Source organism: Rhinatrema bivittatum, chromosome 6, assembly GCF_901001135.1.
Source record: "Rhinatrema bivittatum chromosome 6, aRhiBiv1.1, whole genome shotgun sequence".
Taxonomy (NCBI): Eukaryota; Metazoa; Chordata; class Amphibia; order Gymnophiona; family Rhinatrematidae; genus Rhinatrema; species Rhinatrema bivittatum.
Window position 1 is genome coordinate 270,085,204 of NC_042620.1, and position 19,926 is coordinate 270,105,129.

The 19,926-nt window shown below is 41.4% G+C and overlaps 1 protein-coding gene across 1 annotated transcript in view; it reads right to left on the reverse strand.

The window, feature by feature from the left end:
- LOC115094707 (protein eva-1 homolog C-like) overlaps positions 1 to 19,926 on the reverse strand; it is a 46,761-nt gene that overhangs the window by 15,916 nt on the left and 10,919 nt on the right. Inside the window, exons 3-7 of the mRNA XM_029607959.1 lie at positions 19,037 to 19,160; positions 13,545 to 13,697; positions 10,316 to 10,459; positions 8,467 to 8,538; positions 4,645 to 4,734 (exon numbers count right to left, since the gene is read on the reverse strand). Of these exons, the coding sequence (XP_029463819.1) occupies positions 4,645 to 4,734; positions 8,467 to 8,538; positions 10,316 to 10,459; positions 13,545 to 13,697; positions 19,037 to 19,160 (583 nt within the window). The remainder of the gene's footprint in view (positions 1 to 4,644; positions 4,735 to 8,466; positions 8,539 to 10,315; positions 10,460 to 13,544; positions 13,698 to 19,036; positions 19,161 to 19,926) is intronic.

Below are 19,926 nucleotides of genomic sequence, written 5' to 3' on the forward strand. Positions count from 1 at the left end.
GGTTCGTTTCATTTGGGGCACTCCTGATTTGATTTGGAGCCACCCGAATGAAATTAATTAGCCTTATTCATTGCATTTTGCACTTTGTTTTAAATGAATGCACATCCCTAGCACACTTATCTTTGTCTCTGTATTGGGGATGTCCTGATAGTGAGTATTTAATTAGAGAATGGTTGGACCAGGAATAGTTGTGTTGTTATGCCATCTTTGTAATGTCCTGGATTTTCCACCCCCATGTGGATAATCAAATCTAGTATGAATCCATTCTCATGTGTAGGAGCTTTTACTGCTTGGTTGAGACTGAATGATATGACAGCAGTGAAGAAATAGGCTCTGTGTACTGATGGGTGTTCTATACTTGATGTGAGTTGAGATCACTAGGCTGAGGAATCTTAATATAAGATCTTTGATTTGCTCTAGTAGCTCTTGAATGGATTATATGGGGGTCGATATTAAAGAAATGAAAGCAAAATTATCAAACTCAGACTTCAGGGTAACCTGTTGGCCAGGCTGCTGAAAGTAACCACCCAACTGGATAAAATATTTTATATGTGAGCAGGTCATAAGTTAACTGCGTTGAAAAAGTCTTCCTGTTGCAGGTAAGGAGCATCCATTTTCTATTTTAGCAACCATGAAGCAAGATTATCTGTTCCACTAAGGCAGCGGTCTCCAAATCTGGTCCTCGAAGGCCACAATCCAATCATGTTTTGTACACCACTGTTTTCAGGATTTACAAAATGAATATGTATGAGATACAGTTTATTTGCATACAATGGAGGCAATGCAAGTAAATAGATGTCATATATATTCATTGTGGAAACCTTGAAATCCAGATTGGTTTGCACCCATTCAGGGCTGAGTTTGGGGAATCCTACCCTAAGGGAAGTAGGAGACATACAACATTACTGATTGCTCTGCTGTTGTTCCTGGTAGAACATGCTTTCAGCAACAGCATGAGGCCCTCTTCATTTAGTTACTTCATTGCCAGCTTGGGTTGAACGCTTGTCTGAATATGAGACTCGCCTTAAATACTGACTCTCTGCAATTTATAGTGTTTTACATATGCTGTAGGATGTTCAGGTACCCTAATGAAATGTATAGATTAATACAGTGGTTCTCAACCGATGTGTCGCCACACTTCCCAGTCCCCCGCTGACCCAGCTGCTCCCCCTACCCGAGCAAAATAGGTCCTCCACCCGGGCTGATAGCCCAGGCGGAATGCGGCAGGACAGCTGGAGTCAGCGGCACCGGCATGCTCTCTTCTTCCTGCCCCCCCGCCCCCCCCCCCCGCGGTCTGGAAGAGGAAGTGGTGAGCAGTGTGTGTGTGTGCGTGGGAAGAAGAGACCATGCTAGTGCAGGCAGCGTCGGCCCAAAGAATTGAAGAGAGGCGTAGCCTGAGGAATGAGCAGCGCGGCTCGGAGAAAAACGAAGAACAACGTCAACCCCCGTGGCCAATGAGTCTCCTTTCACCGCGAGGGCTAAAAGTGAAGGAGGTTGCTGCTGCCTTTAGGGTTGGAAGTGGAAGAGGCTGCTGCTGCTGCTAGTTCGGGACGGGGGGGGGGGGGGGGAACGGAGAGTGAGTGAATGAGCAAGCATATGTGTTTGAGGTGCTCTGTGTGTGTGCATGTATATGTGTGTGCATGTATGTGTGTGTGTGAGTGAGTGAGACGGCATGTATATTTTTATTTATTTTATTTATTTATTTAGCCTTATTTATATACTGTTTACCAGTGAAAAACACTGACCAAAGCGGTTTACAATAATAATATTAAAATAAACTTTAAACCAAAACTATATTAGAGATTAACTTGGTTGAAATAAAAAATGAAAATTAAAAATTAAAACAAATTAAAACAAAGTAAGAATAAAAATACAATATATTACATAATCAATAAAATTAAAGTGATATCATAGTAAGAGTTGGCCACTTACAATTAAAAACTGAAAGATCAGAAATAAATTAAGCAGACAGAATCATTTTACATATTAGTAGTATTCAAGACCTGAAAAAAGGATAATTTGAGCGTACCTGACCTTACTTAATTTGGCTATGGGGTTCAAATTCTTTAAATGCTATGAATGATTGAGGCCTGTATATGTGAAACAGAGTATGTGTGTGATTGACAGCCTGTGTGTGAGAGATAGCATGAATGGAAGTGTATGACTGAGAACTTGTATGTGTAAGTTTGTGATTGAAAACCTGTTTGTGTGAAAGAATTGTGTGTATGATTGAGATCCTTTGTGTGTGAGAGAGATCGTGTATGTATGATTAAGAGCCTGTGTGTATAAGTAAAAGAGAGAGCATGTGTGTCTGTGTGTGATTGAGAGCTGGTTTAGATGAGGGAGCATGTGAGTATGTGATTGAGAGCCTGTGTGTAAATGAGAGAAAGAGAGAGCGCATATGTGTAAGCATGTGAAGGAGTGTGTGTGAGAGAAAAAGACAGCATGTATGTGTGCGATTGAAAGCCTGGGTGTGAAAGCGTGAAAAGATAGACAGCATGTGTGTAAATGTGTAATTAAGAGCCTATATAAGTGAGAGAGATAAAGCAAGTGTATATGTGAGCGATTGAGAGCCAGTGAGAGAGAGAGAGAGAGGAGAAAGTTGCAAGCAAACACCCCTCCTCCTGCTAATTCAAAACAATCTCAGGACACCTGGATATCAAACCTTCCCAGGTATACAAAGCAAAACATTTTTGTATCCTTATTATTTTTCATTACTGGGCATTTGTGTCTGCTATTTTAAAATATTTTATTGGTATCTAGACATTTTTTATATGAGTTTTTAATTATTGGATATTCCATTCATCAGCTGATTCGAAATAATCTGTTCTTTTTGTTAGTATGGTTTTACTGTTATTGATTTTATATTTCTTGATTTGTTTTATAAGGACTGGTGATGTTTCTCTTTTTCCTGTGTTACACTGCATACAGAGACCCTGGCGTGTTGCAGTTCTATTCAATTTTGGTCTGTAGGCTTCTAGTTATGCGTTTTGGTCTCTTTATTCTTTGTTAGGTGAGGATCAGCACATGTGATTCAGGTGAGGTTTTCTGCTGGCGTGTAGTTTCTGTGTAGGGCTCTATAGCAGCCTGACTTGGTCCGTTTTCCTAATAGGAGGTGTTTTGGTGTCTTAAGGCCTGGTGCAATATTTTCAGTGTTGCCTTTTCTTAAGTAAGGTGTTTACTGTTTGAGTACTGGAAATTGGTAGAGATGTGAATAGGAACCGGAATCGGTTCGGATTCCGGTTCCGATTCACATGTGGTTTTTTCTTCATCAGGCCCGATTGCGGTTTTATCGGCTGCGCCCGAGCTGTTAAACAAAAAACCCACCCGACCCTTTAAAACTAATACCTTAGCTTCCCCCAACCTCCCAACTTCCCCAAAAAACCTTTTACAGGTACCTGGTGGTCCAGTGGGGGTCCCTGGAGCGATCTCTCGCTCCCGGGCCGTCGGCTGCCACTAATCAAAATGGCGCCGATGGCCCTTTGCCTTTACCATGTGACAGGGTATCCGTGCCATTGGCCAGACCCTGTCACATGGTAGGAGCACTGGATGGCCCACGCCATCTTGTGCTCCTACCATGTGACAGGGGCTGACCAATGGCACCGGTAGCCCCTGTGACATAGTAAGGGCAAAGGCTATCAGCGCCATTTTGATTACTGGCAGCCAATGGCCCGAGTGCAGGAGCGCTCCCGAACCCCTGCTGGACCGCCAGGGGCTTTTGGCAAGTCTTGGGGACCCTCCTGACCCCCACAAGACTTTCCAAAAGTCCAGCGGGGGTCCGGGAGCGATCTCCTGCACTCGGACCGTCGGCTGCCAGTATTCAAAATAGCACCAATAGCCTTTGCCCTTACTATGTCACAGGGGCTACCAGTGCCATTGGTCAGCCCCTGTCACATGGTAGGAGCACAAGATGGCGCCGGCCATCCAGTGCTCCTACCATGTGACAGGGTCCGGCCAATGGCATGGATACCCTGTCACATGGTAAGGGCAAAGGGCCATCGGCGCCATTTTGATTAGTGGCAGCCGACGGCCCGGGAGCGGGAGATCACTCCAGGGACCCCCACTGGACCACCAGGTACCTGTAAAAAGTTTTTGGGGGGGTCGGGAGGGTGGGAGAAGCTAAGGGATTAGTTTTAAAGGGTCGGGGTGGGTTTAGGGGTTATTTTTGTGTGCCGTTTTTCCCACCCTCCCCCAAAACGATAAGAGAACCCCCACGATCAATATCGTGGGGTTTTCCTATCGTTTTGGGGGAGCCCCCAATTTCTGACGATTTTGAAAATATCGTCCGATATTTTCAATCGTCCGAAGCCCGATTCACATCCCTAGAAATTGGTGCTGTTTTGGTGTGGGATGTTTACCGTTTATGCAATTTCTGTTCAGATAGAATACGTATCTTTTCCTTGTGTCATTCTTAACAATAAAAAGAATATTGGGCCTTTATTTTTTATTTCCGCCGTGAATTGTCATGAGCAGTGTGTCAAACATGTGAGCGTGGCCTGTCAGGTGTGTCACGATGGGAAAAAGGTTGGGAACCACTGGATTAATATACCCACTAATCAAGTCTCTTGGTACATGGTGTAACTCTATCTTGATCTTTCTTTCATTTCCACTTAGGCCATTCATGCACTTAGAATAATCACATACCCCAAAGGCGGGCAAAGGTTTCCAGAGAATTAGTTAAAATCATCATATCTTCATGGAGCTTGGAAAGCCTTGGCCCGTTATACCAGCCACCTGCAGTGAATAAGGGGACATGGAGCAGAGTCTTACAAAGGACAATAGGAAAGAAAAGACAATGCTAGGGATTCCCTAATATGCATCTTTCTATTCTATTATGTTGTTCTGTGTTTTAAGTCTTCCTTCACTTATGCAGTTTTACCCTCTGGGACTAATTTTGTACTGCTGTCCTGTATCACTCCGCTTTTCACTTTTTTGACCTTTTTAGTTGTCTTCGTTACTCTCTGCTTTTTCTCTTTGTGGTCTCTTCTTTTCACAATTACTTTTATTTCCAATACTGACCACTGTAATTCTCTCCTCAATGGCTCTCAGCATACTCCAGTCGTTCGCTATAAATTATCCAGAACTCCGCAGCCAAGCTCCTCACAGGCACCCCAGCTCGCAATCCCATCACCCCTATACTTGAATCCCTCTGTTAAACATAGAAATAGAAATGATGGCAGAAAAGGACCAAAAGATCCATCCAGTCTGCCCAGCAAGCTTCTGCTTATGGTAGTATCTGCTGCGCTGTGTGGGTTACCCCCATTCTTATCAGATTCCCAGACCGTAAAAGTCTGGGAAACTGATAAGAAAACTGGCTCCCAATATCATACCCTATCCAGTACAAACTGGCCTTCATCATATGCTCCTCTTTTCATAATATTCACTCTCCCTGGGTTTCATCTGTATTAAAAATCCACGCCTCTGCTAGATCAATAAGATCTTCACGTCAAAACCTCCTCGATGTTCCTTCCCCAAAAATAGACCATCTTGACGTCACAAGAGAACGTGCATTTTTTTTTCAGCAGGCCAACTTCTCTGAAATACCTGACCAAAAGAATTGAGGAGCCTCCATGAAAGAAATTTCTTTTAAAAAGCCCTAAAAACATATCTATTCCAGGCTAGCAACATAAAGTCTCCCTGGCTTCTTTCACCCTCAGTGTCATCCAGGGTATGACACTCTTTGCTATAAAAGCAATACTAATTTGAATTGTATTTTCTATCAAATTTTAAGTTTTATTGTAATGTTGATTATTTTTAAAAAACTGTTACCTATTATGTGTGTTTCATTGTACCCTGCCCTGCACGTAGGAAGGACGGGTAACAAATGTTTTAAAATAAAATAAAATCTTCTCTCTGCTCCCATTGTCTCCTCCTTATTCTTCTTTTGCTCTGTGATCATCTCCTCTATGCTCCCCCCCCTGATTTTCTGCCCTTTCCTCACTCTGCCACGTTTTCCTCTTTTCTACTTATCGTTCTCGTTTTGAGACAAACTGAGAGAGCATCATAACATTCTGAGGTACAATGAAGATCCCATTCAGGCCGGGCACTGTTCATGTCTTAGAATGACTACCCACTCAAATGAACTGATGGATTAGAGGTTTAAACCTATGTAAAGCAGACTTTCTTTGGCGTAAGTACAACTAGATATTCAGGATCCATCTAGCTTCACAATTAAAAATCCAAGTTTATTTTTAAAACTTAAAAATAAAAATTAGCTAAATGAAGCTAATTTATTGTGCAACTGTGTACTCTTCGTTTCCTATAGGTAGAGCAGTGCATTAACTGCAGAAAGGGATTTTTGGAAAATTGCCCACCCTATACGCAGGCACAGGTATACTCTGCATGCACCTTTCCTCGCAGTGTGAAAAGGCGGTTCTTGTGGGTGAGGTTGAGGTGAGCTTTGTAGTTAAGCGCCTACTTTTGCATTTTCTAAAGTATGTGTATAACGTTTCTCAGAAAGAAATACACACAAACATTAGCGAGTGTAAATGTGTGCAGAGTTTTTCTGGGATCATTTTCAAAGGGAAATTATACACATATGATCCCTTTGAAATTGGGCTTAAAGCCTGCTGGTAAAAAGGACCCATAGACTTTGCATGAATGTGAGCAATTATAAACTTACCCTCTTAATTTTTATAAATTTGCAGGTCATACCCACAAGTCCATTTCTAGATCAGAATGGGTAACAGCTAGGATTGAATTACTATAAAGACTAAATATCCCTCTTACCCCTGGACAGACTCCAAACAGAAATTCTATGGAAAGTTGGTAGAATTGTAATTTACACAATATTTGCATAGAAGCTGATTTTGCTTAACGTTTTCTGGCTCTAACAAATGAAATCATGTTTGTCATATTGTATTGTTTCATGCCTGTATACACAAATGATATAGGCGTTTTCCACCAGCACTATATTAAGTGTTTGCACAGGCCACTTTGTAGAATCAGAAGCCATCATGAAAAAGACAAACGATCCTACTTATGCATGAGGATGTGGCAGTTCTTTGCTGTCTTGACAAAACAGTGTAATTAACAGAGGCAGACAGGACCCTCCCGAAGTTCCCATCTCCCCACCTGAACAAATTATCATAACACAGATTAGATGGATTTAACAAGGCTGCAGTTATTAATAACCCATTTTTAACCTGAGCCCCTAATAATGATATAACACAATACTCAACACCCACATTACTGGCGTCAAGACAGCCACCACCAGGGCCAAGCCAAGCAGTACCAGCCTTCCAGCCACTCAACTGGTGGACCCTGCCACCTGCCAATGGCTCTCTGTCATGTCCCAAAAGGAGAGGACCCCATGCAGCCTGGTCAGTGACCTCACCTTCCCGAAGCTGACAGTAAATTGGTTTCCCTCAGCCCACACAGACACCACCAGAACCAGCCAAAGGAACAACATTGCCAACACATTCAATAACCAGGGCTCAGGTTACCTGCAACTGCAAGGCGAAGCAAAACAAAACCATAACGCAGAACAGGGAGGGTGGGAGAAAGAAATGCTGCCAGACCAAACTTCCAAAGCGACAACGACGAGGCTCATGCTGTGTAGTCCGCCTACAAATGCCCCCCCCCCCCCACTCCACCCCCTGCCCATTTGCCCCTGTGGGGGCCAAACCCTGGGCCCATTTAAATCAAAACTCCCACTCAGACAGAAAGTGACAGGATGGAAAGGGGCTGGGAGGGGGGAAAAAGTTGAGGGGAAGAAGAAGAAGGGTGGACACAACCCAACTCAACTAGCCAATCCCTTCCCCATGACTGCAGGCTCAATCTGAATCCTGAGGGGAGGAAAGCTGGCAGAGTGACCGCCAGGCCTGCAGCTCCATTCATATGGTTTGGGGAGACTTTGCCCCACCCCCAGTCCAGAACAAAGAAACTCTATTCCGTGGTTTACCTCGCAGGCTCTCTACAAACTGGCCCATGTCATCTTGGTGAAGAGGGCACTATAGTCCATTTAACTTGTCATAAAGCTTTTTCAGTTAACCATTATCCTAATCTTCTATGCAGCCAATGGGTTGGATATGGGGTAAGTCTACTTTTGACCTACTGCCAGTCAAGAGTTGCTTTTGCTAAGAATTATAAATCGCTTCCTTGTTCTCAAGCATCTGCACAGAACAATACAAGGAAAATAATATTTCCGGATGGCTTATGAGTACACAAACAAAATGATTAAAAAAAAACCAAAACTTTTCAGACCTAAATGTAGTATACACTCTAAAAAAAAGAAAAATAAAGATGGCATGTGCATTTAAATTCATGAATATGATACCATATGGAGGAACATTTACATTTTTTAATTGTAAAGGTAAAAATATTTTCAATCAAGAAAAAAAGGTAACACAGCACTAAGTTTTCTCTGCTCTACTTTCTCAACAGAAATGCAATAAATGGCCTTTTTAATGTAAAGACATAATCACTTATTTGTTATACTAATAGAATGCAGGAAGCATTTATTACCATGCGTGTAGTCTGAGAGTGAGAATGGGTCAGGGGATCCATGGCTCACGTCCTCCAGTAGTTGCTTCGGCACTGAAACAGTAAAATACAGTATAAGCATCGAATATCATATTACCTGAATTATAGTACTGAAAACTGAATATGATAGTACCTGAATGAGAGTACATGTAGGAAATGGAGATAGTAAGGATGGCTTTGATATAAATATGTGACAGGCCTATGTGAAGATCAACACTGAAGTTTACTGATGAAAGCGGACAGTTTTGGTAATTAGATTTTATGAGAAAAAATTTCAGTGCTACTGCATAATGGCAGTCACCATCATTAATCAATTCTTAACGCAAGTTTTGCACTACCGAAAAAAGGTACAGATAAGCAACCGAATTACTATTGTAAATGTAACAATAATGGTTTGGTTTATAATATTTTAAGCAATCATGTTATGCGCAGCAGCAGAGACATTACAAATGAAAAGCATATATAATTAAAAATTAAATATAAAAAAAATTCACCGACCCAAATATAGGGCTTTTTGGAACCTGGGCCCATATGGGATCGGAACGAGACATCATGTTCAAACCTTAATTTTGAAAACGGGTCTTCTAGGTAAAAAGGTAATCTTAGTGCATTGGCTAAATAATACCCCTCCTTCCGCTGAACATTGGTTGCAAAGGATGATAAGAGTGTTTACGTTGGAATTTCTTTCTGCGAAGATGAGCTCTCCCAAAAGGTTTCATGCAATGATGGCAATTTAGAGGCCTTTTTATTTATTCCTGTCTCCCAAGATTAAGGAGAACATAAACAATTCTGGCTGGTAGATTCCCTATACTTCTCAATTGAGTTTGTTTCTTGGTGGGGGCCAGTGAGCTTCCCGGAACCTAAGGTACCCAGATGCCTATAACTTATGATTATTTCTAGGGTTACATATAGTTTTATTTCACTTTGAAATTCACATTCACCCTAACATTTTTTTTTATGACACATGTATGTTCATCATGCCCTCAAAATACTTCATCTCACCCTTATTCAAGGACACCAACTTTAAGGGGGGGGCGAAGGGGAAGAAAGAGGGCGAAAATTTGAGGTTTCAAATGTGAGCTGTAAACACTTGTTTAAGTTTAAGCTAAGATTTTTTCATGTAATTGTTTTTGTAAAGGCTTTCGTAACCATTAGTGTTGCTTTCATTACCCACATAGTTACCTCTTTTCACCTGCTGCTTTACCGTTGTAATGAAATCTCTAATAAATATGATGGGGGGAAAAAAATTCACATCTTGCGAAAAGCAACTAAGAGGAGAAACGCGTGCTCATCTATTGCGCTAGAATTTAGTAGAGAATACAAAAAGTCACCTCTGTTGTTCACAGTAACTTGCAGCAAATGGGCTAAGATCTGAAACCAGGCGCATGGCGAAAGCAGAGATAAACATTAATTAGTTCAACTGATATTTCGATTCCATGGTGGAAATGTTTCCAAAGACGATTCCGCCATGAGACTGACATACCTAATGAAGCAATAAATGTTCCCTGCTTGCCTGATTTCAATTCTTTGTTCCAATTGCTGTTCCATAACTTTTGGAAGCCACATAGAGACTACCTCACTGCTATTTCTAATGACTTTTATTCTTTTCACCAATTTATAGCAATTTCCATTCTACAAACCAGTATAAACCATATGACAGGTCAGCACATTGCATTCTTGGAAATGTCACATTAGCGAGAAAGAGAGAGAGAGAGAGGATGCGGGAGCAGGGAAATTAGTCTAACCATGCCCTTATCGCCAGCGCTATTTCTGCTATATTTATAGCATTTTGATGAGTCTAGGTCTAAAATTGAAGAGTTCTGTCTCTTACCACATGTGTAAGACACAATGAGTTGCTTCCTCACTCCAGGGAAACAGGGATCACCGAAAGTTGCTATATCGGCATTGATGGAGCACTTCTGCTTATTGTAGCACTTTCTGGAAACTTTCTTCAAGGCAACAGGTGCTAGACACTCTAAAATCATACAGAGCAACCATCAATTCATGGATACCTGAACGTCACATGCTGCCTGCCACAGGATCCATCTGGCCCACTTGCTTTATTGGGAAAATGGTAAAGCTCATGGCCAGGATATCTATTTCCATCTGATTTGGATATATGGCAGTTAGAAATGTGCATTACTGCAGTGTACCAAAGATCTTTCTAAAAAAAAAAAAAAAAAGGTGTATCCTACGACATTTCCCAGCAAAAGAGAAAATGGGTACCGGTATAATCCAGTAGTTATGTGGGAATCGGTAATTATCACTGTCTAGTAGTCTACTAGCCTGGCCAAGGGTATATTTATTTAATTACAAGTGTAATGAAAAGCTGACAAAAAGCATCTACATAGTTCATCCTAATGAAAAGATGTCATTCTCCTGATTTAGACTGCATGTGGAGAAAGAGGATTTTTTTTATTGATAAAAGCTAAGGACTGAGACTCAAGATGTTTACAGTAATTCATGACTTTGTTATTGACTCATTGCAGGACCCTAGATAAATCACTTTTAACCCCCCCCCCCCCAACATAGTTTATTCAATCATAATTGAGTAGTAGAAATAAAAAGGTAGTCTAATTTTCTTTGCCTTCTGCAGAAGACATCATGAAATTTTAATTGTAATTATTTATATGTTTGTTCCTGCATTAGTGGGTAAGCATAACTAGGCAACATTACAGGACATCGGGGTGTACAAAGACAGCAGAAGAAGCACTGGTGAATGAAATCCCAAGTAATGGAATTTTGCAACCCAGTCTGTACACATTGGGCCAGATTTTATAACCTGCGCGCGGGCGTAGATTTGTTTGCGCAACCCGGCGCGCACAAATCTACACCCGATTTTATAACACGCGCGCGCAGCCGCGTGCATGTTGTAAAATCCAGGAAGGCCGAGCCAAGCAGCCTTCCTCCGTTCCCTCCGCGGCCACTCCGCAATCAGAGCGGCCTCGGAGGGAACTTTCCTTCTACCCCTCTGCACCTTCCCCTCCCTTCCCCTATCTAACCTGCCCCCAGCCCTAACTAGCCCCCCCCCCCCCCGACCTTTGTTGAAGAAGTTACGCCTGCCTCCGGGCAGGCGTAACTAGCGCACACCAGCTCTCCATCCCCAGGCCCGGTGGCTGTTCCGGAGGCCTCGGTCCCGCCCCCGGAACGCCCCTTGGCCGATGCCCCACCCACGGCCCCGCCCCCAGAAAGCCCATTTTTTCAAGCCCCGGGACTTACGCGTGTCCCGGGGCTTGCGCGCACCGCAGAGCCTATGCAAGATAGGCTCGGCGCGCGCAGGGGGAGGCAGGGGTAGGTTTTCGGGGGTTGCGCGCATATCTTACGCGCGTAACCCTTTTAAAATCTGCCCCCTAATGTTTCTGAAAATGTATGATACTAAAACCTGATGAGGTCCTGTTTGGATAAAATTCACTCTATAAATGCAGATTATTGGCACAGTTGTGACTGGCTGATGTTTCCTGGATAAGCATATTCTAATACCCTCATGGAAGGGAGTCAATAAACCACTTCAGAGTTATCCAAATGTACACATAATGGTTAAATGTTACATGCATTGCTTTCTACTGGCAGAAAGGGCATAGACAATTACCTCCTGCCAACCATTACTGCATCACCAAGGATACAAAGTAATCAAAACCAGTTGCAATGAGCACTATTTTACTTCATTTTTATTTTATTTTTTTTTATAAATTACTACTTTTAAATTAGATTTCCCTGAAGTACAATTTAATGGTTAAGTAAAGCTTCATTTCAAACTTTCTTGCTTTAAAGAATATGCAGGTCAATTGGAATTTTCAACTTTCAGAAAGCACTGGATGGCTGTCATTTTTAGTAGCAACACATCCTTCCAACTGAATACCAGAGAAAGTGCAGTACACAGACACTAGGTTTGTTTTCATTAAGGACAATGAAAAGCCTGAAATAGAAAAGAAAATTAAAAAAAAAATGTACTTGGCTCATAGATAATGCCAGTCAATCAAGTCCTTCTCTGTGGCTTGTCATACTCCAAATCACCGATTGGGTGCGTTTCAAGAGCACTCAGCCATGCAATTATAGCCATTTCAACCACCAAAATGACAAAAATGAAGAAGTGGATTTATTTTACATAATTCTTGCAATGCAATGCTATATGTGTCATTTGATCTGAGTAATAAAATGTGCTATGTACTGTAAAATATCATTGGAGCATATATTTCAAATTGTAATTAAAAGAATTCTTAATGAAATCAAAATATATAATAAGAAAGAACAACAGAATTAGGTTTTCATACATTAAGAAAAGGAAGAAGGATCTTGCTTTCTTGAAGAATTACAAACCTAACCAAGGACAGCCTTATGTCATCAAAGACTGAGGAGGCTCTTAAAAGGGAAAAGCAAGTTAAACTTTCAATGTTGACACTGCTTGAAAAATTATGGATAGCATTTGTAGATAAAAAAAAAATTGCCAAAATTTGATGCCATTATTGCATTTGATATTATTTGTATTTGATTTGCTATGCTGTGTGTTTGCAGACATTAGAGATCATGGCTAGCAGCAATACTGTTTTTCAAACCACATTCTTATACATTCTCTATGGCAACATTTCGCTTGACACACGTTCCAAACAGTTTACTGGGGCTGTGTTCCATGAGCTACTGAATTCAAACACTTCAAGGTCCGTCACACATAAACCACCATCTCCATTCAAATAAGGGAACACAACTTGGTATTTGCACAGCTAAAGAAAACACAAAAGAAGGAACATATTCAGCCCTTTACTAGTTCAATTACAATAAAAAAAACAAGCAAATGTGCTCTGCCTCTAACATATTCCATGACCCCTCAGGGTTCTCTTACCCAAGTAAGTACCTGGTTGTGTTTCATTGTAAACTGGCAACATGGCTGACAATTTATCCCCGTGGTAGAAGACATTATTAACTATGCTGTTGTTTCTGAGGGGGCTTTGCTGAAAGTACGTCAATGTCCTGAATATTTTGATTGCTATGAAGTGACACCATGTAAAGAATTTATCTTTTATTGCTTTGAAAACTCATATGCAAAGACATTCTTCAGTGCATACCTATATCTGGCCCGGTTCTCCTTCCTGAATCGCAGTTGGGGTTCCCCTGGAAGGATCTTCCATAACTTGCAGAATAAATAGCCAGGACTGAACTGTTTTTGCAATGCAGTCTTAGCTTTCCATTCTCACACACCGTCTTGATCCTGTGGTTGTCTAGGAAACAACAGATTAGCTGATACCTTGTGATACCATAGTTTATTTGCTTTGTTTGTTGAATTTTTGATTGACTCTTTACATTAGAATTCCAGCACCAGCTAATCCAACGTTTTCGCCACTGGTAAGAAGAATGTCAAAATATCTCAGCCTCCAGTTTAAAATGACTAATGCATCAAATAAATAAAGAAGAAAAAGACCTATAAATCACTGTGCTGAATTCAGATTATAAAAGGACCAACAGTCTAAAACAGACTCACACTTATCACCAATGCTGGAAAATTTTCACTTATTAATGGCTATTTGGTCCGCAAGACCTAAACAAACCATTTTGGTGACCCAGCTCACAACATAATCAGCAGTCCTAGTAATTCTTTCTTCATTAACAAAAAATGTATACATTTTTATTGTTGCATGAAATGTATTCTTTTATGTGTTAGCACACTTCATTAAATGAAGGCACAAAAATAAGCAACACTCGTATGACGAAGACGGTGAACCTTTTCCATATACAAATGTCTAATTCACCTCAGCCCAAAGTGGAAACCTCAAGAAAAGCTCGCAATGTGACACAGATTCCGCAAAACTTGATAACTGCAATTGTTTTAAATTTTAAATCAACAAAGTATAATTTTTTTGCACTTCCTGTGTGTTAATGTCTAATATGTAAGGACCTTCATAATCAGGGCTACAACATCGCAAAGCTTATCTAGCAACTAGCAAGTTGCTTAGCCCCTTCTATGGTCCTATATATGTGACAAAAATAAAAAAAAAACACCCAATAATTTGTGTTATATATCTAAAAAATCTTATGCTTGTAATATTGATTGCAATAATTGTGACTTTTTTTGTCACATATATAGGAACATAGAAGGGGCTAAGCAACTTGCTAGTTGCTAGACAAGCTTTGCGATATTGTAATCCTGATAATGAAGGTCCTTACATATTAAACATTAACACATTGGGAGTGCAAAAAATGTATACTTTGTTGATTTAAAATTTTAAACCATTTCAATTATCAGGTTTTGCGGAATCTGTGTCACATTGTGAGCTTTTCTTGTAGTTTCCACTTTGGGCTGAGGTGAACTAGACATTTGTATATGGAAAGGTTCACCGTCTTCATCATAGAAGTGTTGCTTATTTTTGTGCCTTCATTGAAATGAAGTGTGCTAACATAAAACAATACATTTTGTGCAAACATATAACTGTTATATATTTTTTTTAATTTATTGTTTATTTGACTTTTATAATTTCTAGATACATTTCACAGCACTTGAAAATAAGAAAAAGAAATTACATTACAGTATCAACATTACCACCATCTGTGAATAACTATCTAAGAACTACAATCACAAGTAAAGAGAGTTACAGGAGAATCATAAATCACCAGAAGCAGACTGCAAAAGAAACATCTGAAAAGGTATTATCAACACTCCCCTATTTACTAAGTGTTGATAATACCTTTTTAGTAAATAGGGGACTGTTATATTTTTATTAATTAAGAAAGAATTACTAGGACTGTTGATATTTTGGAATCTATGTACATTGTGAACTTTTTCTATAGCTATGAAATGCCCCATTTTGTGTTGTTACTAATGTTCGTGCCTTCATTGAAATGAACTGTTCTAATACATAAAAGAATACATTTCATGCAAACATAAAAATCTTTTTTTTTTTTAATGAAGAAAGAATGTTATGCTTTGTGGGTATGTGGACCCTTGGCCCGAGATGCGAGTTGTTACAGCCTGTGGGAGAGGAGCTCCCACAGGTCCGCGACTTCAGGAGGCGCATACCGGCACAGTGGGGATCTCTAGGCACAGTGATTGAGAGGCCCCAGGGACCTGTAGCTAAACCCCCCACAGGGTGGTAGGCTGTAGAGGATACTCCGGAGGGTCTGGTCCAAGAGGGCGCAGTTGCAGCGTGATGGATGTAGGAAAAGAACGCAGACTACCCACGGGGTAGGATAGTCTGGTACCGATCCCAGCTGCTGTCGGAGGTAGAATCCCGGAGAGCGGAGGTTGCCAGAGATGATGAAAGAGACTGACTCGAGGAGCGGGACAGTAGACAAGTAGGACCAAGCGTGAGTCCAGCCCCGAGGAGCGAGGCAGAACTTAGGTAGTTCTTGTATAGAAGCGGGGCCCGAGGAGCGGGCAAGCACAGTCAGACTTGATAGGGGTACAAGTGCAGCTCCGAAGGGCGAGGAGGCCAGATGAGGAACTCACAGGTTGCTGCAGTATTTCAGAAGAGACTCAAGTAGCCGGAAACAAAGCAGAGGCGCGGAGCCAGCCCGAGGGGTGGGGTAGGCCAGGGGAGCGAGTCCCCGAGGGAGCACACACACTGACCCCCGAGGAGCGGGTGCCAGACAGGGTCCAAGGCGAGGCAGCAGGCGACGTCAAAAGGAATCAGCAGGACTTCAGTCTGAGGATGGAACTTGTCGCCAAGTCAGTTTCCTGGGGGCGAAGGTGGAGCTTATAAATGGGAGGCTGATGACGCCCCCGAGGTTCTCGCCGAAGAGACATCAAAGGAGGGACCTTTGATGCGCGCACGCGCCTAGGAAGGCCCAGCGTCGGAGCAGGAAGCTGCGGCATCCATGCCGCCGAGGGAAGTCCTGCAGGACGCGGCAAAGCAAACAGACCTACGCAGCGAGCAGCCCCGGGGAGGACAGGAGAGCAGTGCAGGTCGTGAGTACTCGCAGTCGCAGGTGTCTGCGACCGACAGGCGTAACAAAGAATTAGTAAGATCAATGACTATGTTGTGAGCTAGGTCAACTACTGTACATGGTTGTTTAGATCTTGTGCACCAAATAGCCATTAGTAAATGAAAAATTTTCCAGCATATTTTTATGAAGGTCTTTAATTCACAATTGGTGAAAAGCGTGAGTTTGTTTTAGACTGTTGGTTCTTTTATACTCGGATAAATAAAGATCAACAGTGGTTATCACTATTGACCAAAATGTCCCAGAAATTTATTAATGTCCCTTTCCATTTCTTCAAAGTGGAAAACATTTTTTTTAAAGCTGATTAATTATTGGAATCTCATTTCAAGGAAAGATCCTTACAAATAATCATGTTGCAATGATCAGTTTTCAAAGATTGTCCATTTTCTGGTGAAGCATGTGATGCTGTGTGATACAGTGTACAGAACATGTAACCAGAACAAACAAGAGTTAAAAAGACAAACAATCTGGCTGCCCAGAGACAAATCAAGAAAGTTAGTCTATAATGCGTGGCCCATGAAAGAAAAAAGGAAAGTAACACTGAGCACAGAAAGGAGATCTGGAAGGGAGCTTGGTAAGATGAAGAGTCTAAGATAACACTCCAGGTGGCTGGGTACACAGAGGTTGGGAGTTAGGGAAGGCTGGCAGGAGCTGGAAGAAGGAAGGAACATCTGCCAGCATAAGGAGAGCAGAGGAAATGATAGCAATCTAGCAGGGCAGATAGAAAGGAGAGGGCAGGAGGGCCCTGAGAGAGGACCCCAAGTGGACAAGAACCCAGCGAGCAGGCAAGCAAGAGGCATTTGGACCTAAATCACTACTGCCCATGGCTGGATGAGACAAGAGCTGCCCCTTCATTTACTTATTATAGTAAAGTATTCTGAAGAAAGAGTGCATTTGGTCTTGAAAGTTCATGGTCAGTAGTTGGTGTTCCACCTTCAGGCAGCAGAACACTGCACGGAGCGGCAATAGCCACAGAGGCATTCACGGAGCGGGATGCCAGTGGCCAGTGGTTTGTGTTCCACCTTCACGGAGCGGAAGGATGGAGGGCTGCTATCTCCAAAAAAAACAAAAAAACAAAAAACAAACAAACAAACAAAACAGAGGTGGGTAAGAGTATGGGGCAGGGGTGTGGCCTGCTTGTTACAGCGGTTGCTACCCCTGTTTGAGCTGGATGTTCACTGGGATGTGGATACGGCGCTGCTCTCTGCACTGGTGGAGGGGTGGAAGGGAATTGGGGCCGGAGGGTGCTGGAAGCCAATAGTGACGGGGGAGGGGGAGAAAAAAGGGGGGGGGGGGGAAGATTTTAAAAAAAAAGGATAAACTGCGTAGCTTGCTGGGCAGACTGGATGGGCCGTTTGGTCTTCTTCTGCCGTCATTTCTATGTTTCTATGTTCCTATGTTTCTATAATATGTTTTAATTATCTGTTTTTATTTATTGACATATTACGGTGTAATAATCATAACTATCATAGCATGATTCAAATTTACACCTAGAAAATCCAAGGACAAGAAGAAACATCATACACGCTAGATAAAAAGTCCACAATAGTGATAACCAAAGTGGATGATCTTATTAGGAGTAACAGAAAACCCTCAGACCTTCCTCCATCCAGTCACATGACCATATGAAAACATCCTGTCACCCCCAATCTACTGCACCCCAGCACTCAGTTTACCTCTTAGGAAATGAAGCAATTAATCAGGATCCCCCAAAAAAGCAACACATTTGTTACATTGAAATCTTACAATACACTTGCATAGAAATTTGAGGAAATATGTTGCTCTATCATGTGCACTTTGCTAACATAATTCCAAAGTATATTGTCCTGCTATTCTGAGCTCTTGAAATGAATTTTACACTGGTCCATTTACATGTAGCGCAACCTACAAAGAATCCAATTTTCTAAAGAACCAATGTGGCTATTAGAACTGTTTACCACAAGGATTGTTCTCGAACTGAGTCTCGAAAGGCGGCATGAGGCTGGCAGTTCCTGCAGTCCGCAAGACTCAACATCGGACATACCGTGGAACAGCTGCAGCACATCTGGTAGGGAGAAAGGTGTCTGCAATCACCTGCACACCATGAAGGGGAACATCGATTGTAGGAAAGGACGGTTAAAATTTCAATTAAGAGTTGAAGAGCAGAATGGGCCGGTGTGATTCATTGTATTACCGTGGAGTCTAATATAAGCAATAGCATTACATTTTCAATGCAGTTAATTCTGAGTTTGAACAATATAAAACTTTTAAAACTTTGTCACAGTAGTACAGTAATATTTGCCCCTTTGGATAATGAGGCTTGCCCAAAGATATATCTTGAACACTGATGACTGGACAGAGGGCAGAAATAAAATACTTTTGTGTACCAGTGTATGGATGTTCAAAATTGAAAGAAGAATGAAGATGAAATTTCCCCTTATCCAAAAGGACGGAAGTCCCTTCGTGACGTGGTAATGAGGTTTGTGTACATAGTGGGAAGCCCAGGAAAAATAACACATGGACAGCTGCTACTTTCAACTCATGAAAAAGCAGAGCTGCAGTAACCTGGCTGCTACATCAGTGTGTATGTAGCCTTCCAAAACTATTCATCTTCTTTGAATTTTCATTTTGTTTCGAGACCTACCAGGTTTGCACTTGTATGAAATGATCAGGTACTTGTGGGTTCCTGGGCAGGGATCCAACCCGAACATGCGACTATTTATGGAGAAGTGGCACAAGCGCTGGTTCTGGCATTCATCTAATACTTTCTGGAAATAAAAGCCAAATGTAAAACTGAGTTGTCATAATGACCAGATCACAATCTGCTCCGCCAATCACAACCCTCCATCCTCCAACATTCCAGTCATTCTGTTTCTGCGCTGTGTGAGAGAGTTGGGTCTATCATACCATTTCTTATTAATTCTTTTGTGCTTCAACAAAGCAAAAACAATAATTATATTCAATGTTTTTCATACATATATACAAACAATTACTTAAAATGTACATGACAGGTTTATGACTACTAGAAAGAATTCTGCTAAAAAAAAATATTAACAGAATGATAAACATAAAGCAATTGAGGAATTGTAATGCTTACAGGGTATGTGACAGATATTCAGTCTTTATAAAGTGTTGCTTCTTTCCAGATGTTTTTACATAGTTCTATTGATGGAAAAGATTTTAAGAATTCCTATCTACGTATTCAGCTACAATACTTTTTCTCCTTTTGTGATCTAGCATACTTTTGAGATAGTGAGCACTGAAACTTAAAGAGCTAAATGGAAATGGTTTACTGTGTATTCATAGGTTCTGGATAGCTCCAATATGTTTCTTGTAGCCCAGGAAAAGAAATCCTATTCTTAATAAGAATGAAGATGGGAGAGCTTGACATCCCTGATAAAACATAATCATGACCAGGGGGTTATGCTGGTCTAGATGACCACATCGTGTTAATCCTCTGGCCATTACACATTTTTTAAATGGCAGAGACAGGAAGAAGCTGTTAATATTAATTTATGGGATATTACTTAAATA